This window comes from Nematolebias whitei, chromosome 13, assembly GCF_014905685.2.
Source record: "Nematolebias whitei isolate Nwh7 chromosome 13, NemWhi1, whole genome shotgun sequence".
NCBI classification, from domain to species: Eukaryota; Metazoa; Chordata; class Actinopteri; order Cyprinodontiformes; family Rivulidae; genus Nematolebias; species Nematolebias whitei.
The window spans coordinates 19,068,206-19,084,127 of record NC_056510.1 but is presented as its reverse complement, the minus strand read 5'-3'; the positions used below and the strand labels follow the sequence as shown (position 1 = coordinate 19,084,127).

Below are 15,922 nucleotides of genomic sequence, written 5' to 3'. Positions count from 1 at the left end.
CTGTCGTCATATCAGTTCCAGCTGGGTGCTGCATTTAGAGCTGTGATCGTTCAGCCTCAGGGGTGTTGCAGGGAGGAGACGTGTCTTTTTCTGCACTTTCTCAGAGCAGGTGGGGTTGTGTCTCCACCTAAACCAGCTGTTAGTCATCATTTAACTGGATAATCAGCTGGAGCTATAGGCTGATTTTCTGAAATCCTACGGATGAAGTGCATAAATGCTGAGATGCTATTAATATTCAGATTTTTTTTTAAAAATGCTATTTTCTGACATTCTTTAATGTTTACATCAATTGAAAAAGTTTGACTAGTCTAGCACATTTGTGTGTGCTGCTTGTGGGACTGAGTTTTTTTGCGTGCGGCTCCTCAGATTGATGAAGTCCTTTGGATTAGATAAGATAAAACTTTATTGTCTACCACAATTGTGGCAGAAATTCTCCTTTGACACGCTCTATTCATCAAACACACACAAGAACCAACAATAGAGCATAAAAAAAACACTTCATCTCCATTCGTTAACACCATTAAGATATGTCTATTTAACTTTGTTTAAGGACAATAGTGCAGATGATTTCTTGTAAATATTCTTCCTGGCCAGCGGGACTTGGTAACGCCTGTTTGATGGAAGCATGTGGAAGCAGTTGTGTCGTGGATGTGAGGAGTCCTCTTGGCCACTGAGCGGCTGTACATGTCAGATGGGGCACTGAGGTGAGCCAGTTATTGCATTAGATTGCTTAATTATTTGGTGTAATTGAAGGATGAAATGTGATGAAGGACGAAACGTCTCAACAAAATTAAAAAAAAAAGAAACCATCCAAATGACCTGACTGAGCTTTGGTGGATTTTCTGGATTATTGAGCATGAGCTTTGATGTTTTGACATGATTAGTTAAACTCAGCTTAGTGCCTCTGAATGTTTGGATCCATTGGGGACAAAGTAAAAATCAATGGCACAAGCGTGACTTATGTAAATGTTTTTCTTTTATCACTTGAATTATAGTTTTCTTTTTTAAATTTTTTTATGGATTTGTCCATGATTGTGAGAGTACGCAAAAAATCTCGTAAACCACTGGCCACATTAAAAAACATTACTATGAACTTTCTTCCCCTGTATAATATCACTAAATCTAAAAACATCTTGTTCCAAAATGATGCCGAAAAACCCATCTATGCATGTGTCACTTCTAGGCTGGATTATAATTCTTTATCATCTGGCTGGTTGATCCAAAATGCTGCTGCCAGAGTTCTGGGAGTTAGAAGGAGATCATATTTCTCCAGTTTTAGCTTCTCCTCTTTGGCTTCCTGTCAAATTCAGAATATAACTTAAAATCCTACTTCTAATATGCAAAGCTCTCAACAACCTAGATCCATCTTATATTACAAATCTTATTGTTCCTTACTTTCCTAACAGATCTGTTTGCTTTCAGACTGAAGGTTTACTTGTGGTTCCTAGAGTTATCAGGCTCCTCTTTTGTGGAACCAACTTCCAGTTTCTGTCCATGAGGCTGACACATTGTACAGTTTTAAGATTAGGCTCAAGTCTTTCCTTTTTGATAAATCCTATAGTTAGTGTTGGCTTGGATTTCCTGAGCTATCCCTTAGTTGTGCTGCTATAGGCTTAAACTGCTGGAGGACCACATTTGTCATTTTTTTCTATCATTAAATGTGTCAATCTGTGTTGCCCCTTTCCTCAAACACCCATCAGTCAAGGCAGATGGCTGCCCATCCTGAGCCTGGGTCTGCTGGAGGTTTATTTATGTTAAAAATAAGTTTTTCCTTTCCACAGTCACCAAAGTGCTGCCCAGGATGGGAGAACGTGACAAAGTAAAAAGTCAATACAATCGTTAGGCTTGACTAGATAACTTTTACTAAATGACATCTTGTATAATGTAAATACATTTTAAAAAATGTATATTGCCCTGAGATGAATTTTGTTGCGAATCGATATTATGTAAATAAGCTGCAGTGAAAAGTAAAATTGAATTTAAAAAAGGAAAGAAATATGGCTGTACTGTACAGTAATCCAGTCAATTTAACTGAAACTGACCAAAACTTTGGTGTTGTCCAAGCTGACACCAATTCCCGTCACATTTTCTAAGGACTAACAGATGGCACAAAATATCTGAAGACAATTTTAGCTGTTTGGAGTCAACTTTGTCAGCAAAATTTCTCATGGATAGCTTTTAATAAAACTCCAAGGACATAATTATTTGATATACAACTACAAATGATTCACTTTTAAAGCCAGCTAGATCCAACATTGCCATCACCATCAGTTATTAGAAAACACAAAAATGGCCTTTATTCAGTTACTTTTATTAATATGTTGCTCATGTGTCGTGGTTGTAGCTGAGAGTCGTTCACAAAACATGCTCATAGTGCTGCTCATTGTTTTGATCAAGCCCGTGCTTTATCTGCAAGCTTTGCTTTTAATTTAGTGCTTTGTTTGCCATTTTAGTCCTCTGTCATTATTTCTAAGTAAGCACAAATTCTCTGGAATGACTGAATCACTGTTTCTTGCCTTCAGTCAGACAGAACATCTACGGCAAAGTGGGCTTTTTTGTGCAACACAAAAATAAGAGTCTCGATGATTAATCAGCAACAATGTTCTGCTTCGTTTCTTGCTGGTTTTCTTTTTCTTTTATATGACTGCACTGAGATGTAAGATATTTTAAAGAAAATTATTTCTAGCAGCCGTTTCTCTACAATTTGTTGTCGCGATGAAAAGTACAAATTACTCTCAATTTTGCTTGTAGCAGAGTGAAGACATTGTTCTGCTGAGCTGAACCCACCGGCTGCTGAAGGCAAACGTGGAGGGACAATGTTTTTGCCTGTTTGTTTGATGTTGAGCTAAAATTTGGTGTGGTAGAGCTGAGCATCACTGTAAAAGAAGAACTGTTTAGCAGTAACTGTTGGCATCAACACTGCTTGTCTGTTAGCACAATATTTCATGAACTACTGAATGGATTTTAGTGAAACACTCAAAGTAATATTGGACAAACATCTACAAATGATTGATGTTTGGAGTCAGCCCAATTCATGATGGTCACCAGAGCTAATTCACCTTAGCCTGCATAAAAATAGCTATACTTATTTTCTTGTGCTGAGTTGTTTGCTTTTTTTTGCAACCTCACACTGTTCTTGACAGGACACAGTGTGAGATATGATTTTTTTTTTTTAGCCTACTATTTCCTCATGTTTTCCTCTTTTCCTTATTTAAACGAAAGGGCAGCGCTTCCCACGAGGCTGCGGCCTCAGACATCCCCATCTACCCATGTTTGTTTTCTGTTTGGACGGCTGTCTGAAATTTAATTTTGTTGTGCTTCTGTGCAATGACAATAAAGCTGCTTCTGATTCAGTTAATTGTACAAATATTCAGCTAATATTTGATGTGGTAGTAACATTATTCATAACATGTACCTAACAAATCATTAAATATCATTTGAGATACTGCATGAAATTGTGCATTTTGTTATTTTCAAGACTTGATTGAAATAGACATGCAAATCTATAACTTATTTCACAACATAAGATGATCTGAGTTTAAAAACTCGATTGCAGACAATATGCATTCCTTTACAGTCAGGTGATGGGGCTTCAGCTCACTCTGTTTAAAGAACCCCCTTTGCTGCATGGGTCACTTTTTTGTCTATCACCACATAAGTCAGAGTAGTAAGCACTATTTCACAGTATTGTTCCCTTAATGTCCTGGATAATTCATGCTTCGTACTATTTTTTAGTCTATACTTCTGGTTTCTTTTTCCTCTTTCAGTCTTTAGTGTTCTAATGTATCCTGTCACAGAGCTAAGTGTTATTGCACTTGAAGTGTGCAGAGCAGACTCAGTGCTGCTCAACGTGTCCACTCACTTTCCGAGTGTAATAGCCAAAGTACATGGACACAAACAGACATTGCACAATGTGTGCAAACATGCGAGCATGTGAGCACTCACCCTCTGTGTTTATGCAAACTCGCTGCTAAAACGAGTTTGGACAAGGGTGTTGAAAGAAAGGACAAAAAGTGCAGGAGATAAAGGGCGGGTCTTCTTAAATTTTTGAAGATGTGCATTAATAAACAGGATTTGCTTGACTAATCCAGACACTTGTTTCTTTGGCAAGTCCGTCTTCTCATTCATTTTCAATAAAACTGATCAGCCGTCTAACGCCTTCACACTGTCAGTTAGCCGCTATTAGCCCACAGATGAATATCATTCTCTCCGTTCCAATGAGGCACTCAAGTGGTGCAGCCTCTGAGAGTGCTGACACAATGATGAATAGCCATGGGCAGCCCTCACACAGAAAGGAACTGTTTTCCTGCAGAACATTTCACAGCCAGGAGAGATAGGCCATTTTATACTCTGGCACAGAGGTGTCCCGATGGTCCTGCTGCCTTTACTATAGAGTAGACCGTATAGAATGCAGTGTTCGGGAATATTTTTGTAGCACACCATAAATTTGTTGCATAGAGATGCCACTGGATTCAGTTTTGAATGAGTTCATCTGTGTCTTTATTTCTTTAAGGTAAATGTTGCTATTTAATGCTGAATACTGATAAACTTGACAAATGGAAGTGGAAAAAAATGAGAACAATATTCCTCAGTGGAAAATTGGGAAGACATTTTCCATCATCTACAGATTGTCACAAGAACGGAATACCCTGAGCGAAAGGATTGGTGACGAACAACTCAGACACAGTAGTGTCAGTTCAGTGCTTTTATTTACAGTGAGTAATAATTCAGGATGAAACAGGAACCCTGGGGAGCAAGGAGATGGGTCAGGTCCAGAGTTCAGCAAAGGGGTTTTACTCAGAACGTGCATGTTCCTTACTGGTAGATGGTTGGTAAGATGTAGGGTTCCAAAATCCTGTAAAATTATGAGAAGATCCAATGGGCTCAGGAGGGCGTGTGGTTGGAGGTCGAGGTGAGCAGCTGAAGGGCAAACAGGTAAGATTTCCAGGAGTTCACTAGGAGATCCAAATACTCAGGTAGGTCTCAGGAGGTTCTCTGGAAATAAGGTAAATAGGTAAAAAAAAAAAAAGAAAGGTAAATAATCACAAGGCTTAGAGATTCACAAAGGGCTACGAGCATGAACCATAAAGCAGGGTAATGCTTCAGCGTCAAAGGAGAGTCATCAACTGCCTTATATATTCTCATCAGGACACATTGTCTGCAGGTGTGGAAGTACAGCGCCCTCTGGTGACCAAAGACAAGCATGGGACAGGAACAGATCACAAGTGTCATAAAAAAAAATTCAAGAATACGAATAAATCTCGGTGTGCAAAGGACAAGACTGAAAGCCAATACTGGATGCCTGTGATCTTCTGGCCCTCAGGCGGCGCTGCATTAGCAACACCTCTGATTGGTTGTGGACGTAACCGCATGAGCTCTGGAACACTTCTGAAAATAAGTTTACGTAAGCACCATTTACTGTGCCATCCACAGGTTAAGGCTCTATCATGCAAAGAAGAAGCCACCCAGAAACGATGCCAAATACATTTAGAGTAGACTGAGACAGAGTGGGAAATGGTTGACTAATTATTATTATTATTTTTTCAAAAGTATGAACACCCATCTTCTGTACTTAAGGGGAGAGGGACCATCAAGCCTGTTAACAGCACATAGTTCAAAAGCCTGCCTTGCTGATGGTATGGGGGTACATTAGTGCCTCTGACATGGGTTGCTGACACGTCTGGAAAGACGCCATCGTTGTAGAAAAATAAACCGGACTTAGAATAACATTTGCTTCCATACAGACATAATTTTCAGGGAAGGTCAACGTCAAGGTTCTTTATTGTCAATCGCATCACATGTGGTACTTGTGGTGTAACTAAATTGTGTACACAGGGTCCCAGTTACATCCAATAAAAGTATAAATTGTAAAATAAAAACAGTAATAAAATATGAACTAAGAAATACACTAAACTAAGAATACACTAAACACTTAATAGTGCAAAACAATACGACGAACAACAGCAGCACAAACATGAGTCCGTGTGAGCAGATGAGTACGAATGAACATAGCAGCATGAAATAAATCATCAGCATGAGATCAGCAGCATGGATAGTCAGCAGCACATATCAACAAGTGGCATTACAGTATTTTTTTCACAGTGATAATCCTGGTTAGATATTCATGTGTCTAACAACTTCAGTGTAGAAGCTGTTCCTCAGTCTAGTGGTTCTACACTTAATGCTCCTCAACCTTCTGCCCGAGTGGAGCGGTGCAAAACGTGTGTGTGCTGGGTGAGTGGGGTCCTTCATGATGCAGGTGGCCCTCTTCCTGCATCTGGAGGTGTAGATGTCTGTGAGGACATGTGGTGCGGAGTCTGACTCCAACGGTCTAAACTGCGGACTGCATCTGATCCTTTTTTTTTTTTTAATGGTGCAGTTTTATACGTTTACTATTTATGTTCTATTGTGAATAAATTATAGGTTTATGAGTTTAGCCATTTATTGCATTCTGTTGTTATTTACATTTTACAAAACATCCTAACTTTGTAAAAGTTGTCATTGTATATTACCCCATCTACTCTTTCAGAGGGAGCACGAACGCTTGTGGGACTTGCTGCGCTTCACCCAGGCACAGATGAGGGCAGTGTCCCAAGGGTGGCACCGGGACCAGGGAGAGCTGCTGGCCAGAGCCCTCGTCATGCTGGAGGAGGCAGAGCATGCCCACCAGGAGGAGCTGAAGCACCACCGAGAGCGCCAACACCAGCAGGACATCTGCTTACAGCTAAAAGAGAAAGTTTGTGCCTCTGATATACTTTCTGCATTCCCATCTACAAGGCTTGACAGAAACTGCAGTAGATTATCGTTGTTATATGTGATGACGTCCTATTCCAGGTGTAAATGGTGAGACTGTGTGAGGGAACAGACAAGCAGCACTGCCTGACTGCTTGTGTTCTGTGTATCTGCTGATGAGGCTGTATATTAGGCTGGGCTGCCTGACAGCATCCCTCGCGTTAGCTGCCACTTGGGACAGACTGCGAATGCAAACAAGCTAATAAGGATGGTCTAGCAAACATGATGTTGTTGTCTCCGAGGGCTGCTGGTGTACACTGACACAACAAATCCATGAGCTGTTAATACTGTACTGAACAAATTGAATTTGCTTAGCTTGTGCTCTTTTATTATTAATGGTTTATGTCCTGTGGCTGTTTAGATAAGGACGCGCTGATATTTGCTGGTGTGACCCAACATCATCGAATTATATTTTTGTCAAATATTAGCACAGTGGCTGTTTGTATAGCTGGTTTGCTAAGTTTGAGGTTTGTTTCCTTTGAGGTCTTCAGAGTTTGTTGTCATTTACGAACTGGTCGATTTTATGTTGTTTTTGTGTTCCCAGTGGCAGTTTTGTTGTTAAGAGAGGTATTTAAAGTCTATTCAATACATCTTAAAATCTCCAGAACTACAGGACTAGACATCCATTCATTTTTTTTTATTAACTGTTGCCAGGAAATGTGTGTGATATTATAATTGTGTGTGTCTGACCTTAGCAAACAAAATGTTTTAGTCAATTTTACAGATATTGAGCAAAATGTAGTGTGATAGTTGTCAAAATTTATATTTTATGCGTTTATAGTTCATTCTGTAGTGTTTTCCTGATTTCATTTTGTTTGGTTTGTTCATTCATTCAACCTTTATTTATAGTCACATTGAGTTTAGGACTTAATGGTGGAGAGTGCTTGAATGCTATGGGGCATAGTGAAGACCATGTAAAGTACTTTGATACAAGTTTGATTCAATTAATTCATACTTGTTTACCTTTCTTTTTGCAATGTTTTTCTTCAAATCACTTTTACACAACTGCATGCTGCACATCTAGGAAGTAAACATTTTTTTTTTTTAAATCAGCTTCCACTTGAAGTCCTGAGTCTGAGCTTCCTCCTTCTTTCACCAGTCGGTTAAATCAATAAGGGTCTGACATTTTGGAATTGGTACCCAATTGTTCATGTCTGCATTTCAATTAACTGAGTCCTAAACTTGTTGCTTTCCCTCTCTGTGTTCCTGTGTATAATCACCCATTTCTGCTTCTACTTCTGCTCCCTTAGTCTACCTGCGCTGCCCAGTTGCACCTGTTCCCTGTTGCATTAGTACGGTGGCCGACGGGTGCAAACGTGCAGCAAACACATGTTTGATGCAAACTTAAAAAAAGCACACACACAAAAAATCTAAAGCAAACACAAAAAACATGCAAACACACACAAAAAAACAAACAAATGCAAACAAAAAAATGCAAACACAAAAACAAATGCAAACACAAAAATACAAATTCATCAAAAAAACGTTGTATGATGCGTGTTTGCATCTGTCAGCCACTGTACATTAGTCACAGCTGCAGTCCCAGTCCTTATAGTCCCTCATCTCACCTTACTGCATCAGGCAGACATTGTTGGGCTTTTTACCAGGTCCGGTTTTCGTTGTGACTCCTTGTGCTTTCTCCTCTCTTCCTCCTTGAGCGTTTTATCTAAATTTGTGCTGCCATATCAGACGTTACTTTTATATAAAAAAAACATTATAGTAAAATTTTTTACGCTCCTTCTATAAATCTGTATTCGTGGGTACTATTGAAATCTTAACAGACTGTGCAAGAACCTGTAATACTGCATCCAATCTGGAATTTTAAGGTTTGACCAAAATGTTTATACGTAACTCCATCATCTTTCAAGATAACTCTTTTTAATCTAAAATGCTGGCATGAAAGGTGGTGAGCAATATCCATTCCTTCAAGGTGAATGTCTGTTTCTATTAATTAATTTCTGCTTTGTAGGTTTTTGCTCTTTTGTCTTCTGCTGTCATATTTTATGTTTAAAATCAGCACAACTTGCTATCATGTTCTGAGAATTACATTTTAAAAGTAGTTGACAAGTGATTACTATTTTATGAATAATCTTCGTCTGATCGTCAAGGAGAAAAATGTTGTTCCTAAGGATTACAGTCAGTCTCTGCTACTGTACTAATGTTCTTGTTAACAAACAGATATAGAAACTGATGTTCAAAGAAAGTCCAGAACATTCCTCTAAATATTTTAGTAACGTAATAACGTCCAGGTTATTTCAGTTTTAGTAACGCACATCATCATCATCATCATCATCATCTTTATTTATAAAGCACTTTAACACAGCCACAGCTGAAACAAAGTGCTGAACATCAGTTAAAAACAAGAAGAGAGAGCATAAAAACAAAGCTACAAAGCCAAGCACACAGTGAACTAAAAACTCAGTTTAAAACACAATAAAACGACGAGTTAAACAGATAAAATCAATACCAATAAAAATGAAGTAAAATCAAGTCTCAGTTGGGTTGAAGGCCAGTGAGTGGAGATGAGTTTTCAGACAGGTTTTAAAAATGGACAGTGAGGGGGCCTGTCGAATGTGCAAAGGATAGAGCGTTCCATAACTTAGGGGCACTAACAGAGAAGGCCTCGTCTCATCTGAGCTTCCTCTTACTCGACTTGAGGGTACATAACATTTAGCTTTTATTTTGAAGCTGATAAATACAGTAATTGTGCTGTTTGTTTTATTTCTCCAGTGAAAATCATCTCTATGCATTCTGACAGAATGTAGTTACATTAAGAACAACCATAACATGGTAGAATGAACTAGTGTAAGCATAAAAGAAAAGTGAAATACTGTGTTAGTCAGAGACTATGAATTGTTATTATCCTCCATATTATCTGATTTCTGAACAAAAATGACCTCTGACCTCCAGTAATTCAGATAAATACACCGTGTCAAGTTAATTATATTCATGTGACATTTGCAGTAACCATTCTTTTAGGATTTATTGTTATAAATCTCCAAGTCGCACCAAGCAATGTTGATTTTTAGGTATATTTCCACATCGTGTATTTACTCTGATTTCAGCTCATGTAGAGGCTCAGATGGGTACAGGTTTGCATTCAGTCATTCTTTTCCGCTGCTGTTATCATGGCAGCACTGCGATGCAGCAGAGAGGTGATGGATTCTTCTGGCCTCTGTTTCCTTAACACTTTGTGTTCTGCAACTTCTCTGAATGATCCAAACTACTCCTGTCTCATTCAACAGTTAAAGAAGGACTCAAGTATAAACCTCAGAGCATATATGCTGCAGAATTAAATGGTCCAATCCAAAGCAGCTGCTATTGTAAATGATAACCAGCAAACAAGAATAAAGAGACTTAACAAGGAGATACCAAAACAAAACAGGAAGTATAGTCAACTACAGTAAGGAACATGACAACAATACTAAGTGGGCGATAATATTGGAACATGAGCAAAAACCAAGAACTCAAAGCGCAATTTAAAATAAAATCAAACTACTTATAAAATGAAATCAGAACTACTTGTACTCTTAAGTGCATTGTTGATGGTAGGTTATCAAGAATTCACTAAAACATTTATTACTTGAACAACTCAGTGATCATGATACCAAATTTAAGAACAATTCATCTTTCTTTTTGGTCTTGTTCTCCTTTTTTGTCCTGAAGTCAAATAAAAATATATATTTTCTTATACGTACATTCAGAACAGAATTCAAAATCTTACTTCTAACCTACAAAGCCCTCAACAACCTAGCTCCCTCTCATATTCAAGATCTTATTGTCCCATATTTTACTAACAGAGAACTTCGCTCTCAGACTGCAGGCTTACTTGCGGTTCCTAGAGTTTCCAAAAGCAGAACGGGAGGAAGATCTTTCAGTTATCAGGCTCCTCTCTTGTGGAACCAACTTCCAGTTTCTGTCCACGAGGCTGACACATTGTCCGGTTTTAAAGCTCGGCTTAAGACTTTCCTTTTTGATAAATCCTATAGTCAGGGTTGGCTTGTTATGCTGCCATAGGCTTAGACTACTAGAGGACAAATTGACCTAATTTCCTTAAAAAATGTGTTAAAATTGAAAAGTTTTAATTTGAGACTATTTCTATCTTAATGTGATTCTTGACCTGCCATTGTGTGTCTGTTCCTCTCAAACCCAGCCGGTCGAAGCAGATGGCCGCTTGTCCTGAGCCTGGTTCTGCTAAAGGTTTCTTCCTCATGAGGGAGTTTTCTTTTTCCACTGTTGCCTTTAAGCTTGCTCAAGATGAGTCTGTGAAATTTAAAATGGTCTGCTCCTCAGATAATTAATGTTGTTAACTTACGTATATACGTATATATGAATGTTTCTGTTCAGTGCCCTGAGATGACTTCTGTTGTGACTTGGAGCTAGATAAATAAATTGAATTGAATTGAATATAAAAATAGATTTATTTTGCCCTGTAGAAATAAAGACCTGTGTTGACGTCTCTGATGTTACATTCTTTTGCTGGGATGGTCAAACTCCCACGTTTTCATCTTCATCAGTTTGGATGAAAGCATCCAAACGAATATTTTATGTCAAAGCTTGATTGGTTATGACCTTATATTAGGCAGCAGATCAGTCTGTTTCAGTTTGATCGAGACAAAAAATAAAAGTCAAAGTGCTCTGAGAGGAAAATCTAGGGTCATTGATTTCTGAGGACTTTGTCACACTCAATCAAAGATGATCTTCGTGAGAATCGAAAACTGATCTGTTGGGTTTACGTGTGTCAGTAAAGATGACGTTACAACTCACAAACCCATGATTTACAGTATAAGAGCTCTAGATGTCAGATATTGGCAAAAGTAAAAAATGAAATGAATCGTTTAGATAATGAGTCGGGGTCTCATGCAGGAGACGTAGCTCATTTCACTCCATTTTATCGCCGAACAACAGGCTCCTCTTTTCAGCTCATCAGTCACTTGTTCTGTGCTGTTCTGGCTGCTGTAATTAGTTGCTATTGTTCTTGTTATTCCAGTCTTTTTATTATGCCCTTGCTTTCATTTTACCTCCCGCTTATATTTCGCCCCCGGGCGTCTTTGATTGTGTGATTGTGTTTTCCACATGAATGAATGAAGCCTGGAGGGATGGCAGATTGTTGCAACATGCTCAGGTGGGAAGAGGATGTGTGGGCCAGCAGGACGAGGGATTCAACTGTCGAAAGGGAGGATATTTTTTACAAGACGTGTTGTTTCTTGTTTGTTTTTGCACGTGCTCACTGGTCTTCAGAGTACTTTAGAAATAAAACATAGTTAAATATTAAATTGTGGATTATCCATACTGTTTTAATAGTTAGAATGTTCTCTGAGCAATGTGTTTCCACATCCTCTGTGACTTTTAAGTTTTTCTAGTGGGAAAGTCTTTTAGTAGTTGAGACGGAGCGTGGGCCATGCAGTGTTCCAGCTGACAGCTCTCTGAGGAGTTAATTGCTCATATGTGTATAATTTTCTTTTTGAAAAGTGATGGACTTCAGGAAGTTTCTGATTGTGCCCACACTGGAATTACTGGCATAATATTAATTCAAGTTCAAGTAATCTTTATTGTCGTTTCCATCACATGTGGTACATGAGGTGGAACACAATTATGTACACAGGGTCCCAGTTACACCCCAAAATAGCTAACTATAAAGTATAAAACGAAATAGTAAATAAAGATCTAAGATATATGCCAAACACTAATAATGTGAAACAGTACACTGAACAACAGCAGCCCGAACATGAGTCTGTTGTGAGCAGACAGGGATGAATGCATACAGCAGCATGAGATAATCGGCAGCATAAGATCAGCAGCATGGATAATCAGCAGCATGGATAATCATCAGCACAGATGTCACATATCACCAATTAAAGTGGCATTACAGTGATTTTTTTCCTTACAGTGATAATCCTGGTTAGGGATATTTGAGTCTTACGTCTTCAGGGTAGAAGCTGTTCTTCAGTCTAGTGGTTCTACACTTAATGCTCCGCAACCTTCTGCCTCAGGGATGCGGTGCAAAAAGTGTGTGTGCTGGGTGAGTGGGGTCCTTCATGATGCAGGTGGTCCTCTTCCTGCATCTGGAGGTGTAGATGTCTGTGATGGTGGGGAGGCTGACTCCAACAGACTTCTGTGCAGCCTTCACCACTCTCTGCAGAACTTTTCTTTCTGCAGCTGTGCAGCCTCCATGCCACACCTTGATGCTGGAGCACAGGATGCTCTCCACTGCACACCTGTAGAAGGAGGTGAGGACTGAGCTTCCCAGACCAGCTTGTCTCAGCCGCCTGAGGAAGTAGAGTCTCTGATGAGCTTTCTTGATCAGGCTGGTAGTGTTGTCGCCCCAGCTGAGGTTGTCATTCAGGTGCACACCCAAGTACTTTTAACTGGAGACCACTTCCACTGCAGATCCTCCTATGTTTGGGGAGGTGTAGGTGTGTTTGCTCCGTCTGAAATCCATGACCATCTCCTTTCTCTTCTTGGAGGTTTTTGTTCTTCCTGCACCAGCTCTCCAGATGTTCCACCTCCTGCCTGTAGCTGGACTCATTGTTGTTTATGATGCATCCAACCACTGCTGCATCATCTGCAAACTTTACAATATGACAGCCTGGATGGGTAGGTGCACAGTCCTATGTGAGCAGATTGAACAGGAGGGGGCTCAACACACAACCCTGAGTGGAGCCAGTGCCGTGCAGTCTGTGAGGATCCACAACGTCTCCTCCTCCACTTAAGAAGTCCAGGACCCAGTTGCAAAGGGATGGGGCTTAGTCCTAGTGTTGGTAGTTTGTTCATGAAGGTCTGGGGATCATGGTGTTGAAGGCAGCTGTGAAGTCCACAAAGAGCATACATAGGAGTCCTTCTGGCAAATCTGGCAAAAAGCAAAGGTTGAAAATTATGTATTTGCCCATTCTTGTATGTCTGATTCTCTGTCTGTCTGTCTATTAGCAAAATATTTCATGAACTATTTGAAAAATGTTAATTAAACTTTCAAATGGGAGTCATTGATTGTACGTCTACTATCATATTTTAGAATCAGCTCAAGTCAAAATGGCTGCCTCAACTCACTCAATTTTCCAAATACTGAGCAAAAATTGGGTGTGGTAGTAGCTGAAACTGACCCCCAACACATAATCTGAGGACTAAAAGATTGTACTAGATCTTTGTCCAACATTCAACTACTTGCAGTCAACTTTGTCTATTAGCAAAATATCTCAAGAATCACTGGACAGATACTGATGAAACTCTTAGTGAGGAATCAGTGGGTGTTTATCTCAGACACCTTCAATGTTTTGGTCAGTTCAGTTGAATATGGCCACCACAACTAATCATCCTAGGCCAACACAAAAAGGGATATAACTCAGTTAATATTACTAAAGCAATAACTTAGCTTGAGATAAAATATGATGTGATAGTAGCTGAAAGTCAATATAACTAAAATACTCTGAGTGTACAAGACTCTGATTTTCAAGGTTTGACCATAATGGCTACAACTCCATCATTTCTCAACATTAGATGATTTTAGTTTGAACTCGGTGTGGAAGGCAACAGTCAATATGCATTACTAGACCTTTAATGCAAGAAATGGATAAATGTGTCAGTCATCATGATAGATAATTTATTAAATTCCTTTATAGATTTTATAATCCTAATGCAGCTCAGGAAACTTGTTCTGCACAAAGATTTTCAGTTTAGGATTAGTTCATACATTAACTACCCCACACTTATTTTTATATAAATCTAATATTTGTCATAAAATGACCAGCAGAGAGAAAGAAAAGACAGACGCTCACCCCGACAAAAAATATTTAAGTATACAGTTATTCCAACAAAGGCTTTGAGCAGGCTGCAGGGCTCAGATAAAAACCACAATCTTTCTTTTGTTCTTCTGACATCTCTCCAGTCTCGTTTTATGCTGCCATGGAAAAAAAGATGGAGTCCCTTTTCTTTTTATATTCACAGAAAATGAGATTCCAGTGACAAATTGTTGTCTATAATGACTTTTTTTTTTGTCTTCGTGTTACCTAAAATGCCACTTCATCTCTGCCTAACAATAAGTCACACCGATGCCTTCTGACAGCGTGCATCTTGGAGATTTTACTGATACATTCCAGATTAGTCCCAAGATTTACTGCAAATGAACGTCAGAATATCTGCCACTATTTATCACTCTGTGCAAAACAAAAACATAAAAATTTATGCCTGTATGACTCCAAAAACATACTGTGCAAACAACTCTTCGTCACGTTATTTGCAGCCTTGTGGATTTCATCACGAAGCAGTTTTTAACTGACATGTCAGAGCTTACATGAATGATTAAATTATGTGTACTTTTTATCTCTCATTTAATTTCACTGTCTCTTGTGAAATCATAAAACCGTCATGTGTAAACAATGGAACTTTGTCAAAGCTGTAAGTAAACACAAATACAATTTTTTTAATTAACTGTACTTTTAAATAGTACAAGGTTAGCATGTTAAAACTGATATGTACAGCAACATAGCAGAAACACAATTCAGAAAAGTTTTTTGAATAGTTGCACATTTACCACTGTACCACATATCATCTCATCTGGACGGCAAACAAATAAAACCTGATTTTTTTTTTTACCTACATTAGAGCTGTACTGCTATGATGCATACAACATGTAGGTCATGTCTTTAAAATTAGTAAGAACTTCTCTGAACTTCTTTTCATAAGCACATGTGAAAAACGTATGGGCTTTTTACACGTGTGTATGAATGGTTTTCACATGTGTGTGTGAGACCATGTCCTTCCAGTTGTACGTTTGAGAGATTTTTACTTGTGTGTATGAACGTTTTCTGTAGTATGTGTGCAAGACGTTCAATATAATATGTGAGAAAGTTATGTTTTATTGGTGTGTATGCAATCTAATTCTGAATAAAGCCTTACCTGGTTCTTCATACTATCCTGTTTTATGTACATTTTGAGACTTTAAGGCTACTTTATACAAAGTTTACTTTCTCAGAAACTAATAAAAAAAAATACTGGATGACAAGATGCTCACCTTTATGGGCCTTTTATCATGACTGTAGCCTTTAAGTGTTTGATTGGTTTTGTAGATTGAAGATTTTTGCTTGGGTGAACATCAGAGGACATCAGAATCAATACTGTGTCCTTTCACAGTCAC

The 15,922-nt window shown here is 38.7% G+C and overlaps 1 protein-coding gene across 1 annotated transcript in view; it reads left to right on the top strand.

Annotated features, from left to right (window-relative positions):
* Positions 1-15,922, top strand: part of LOC119419114 (coiled-coil domain-containing protein 148-like) — a 39,037-nt gene that overhangs the window by 16,767 nt on the left and 6,348 nt on the right. The window contains exon 9 of the mRNA XM_037686416.1: positions 6,530-6,736. Coding sequence (XP_037542344.1) covers positions 6,530-6,736 — 207 coding nt within the window. The remainder of the gene's footprint in view (positions 1-6,529; positions 6,737-15,922) is intronic.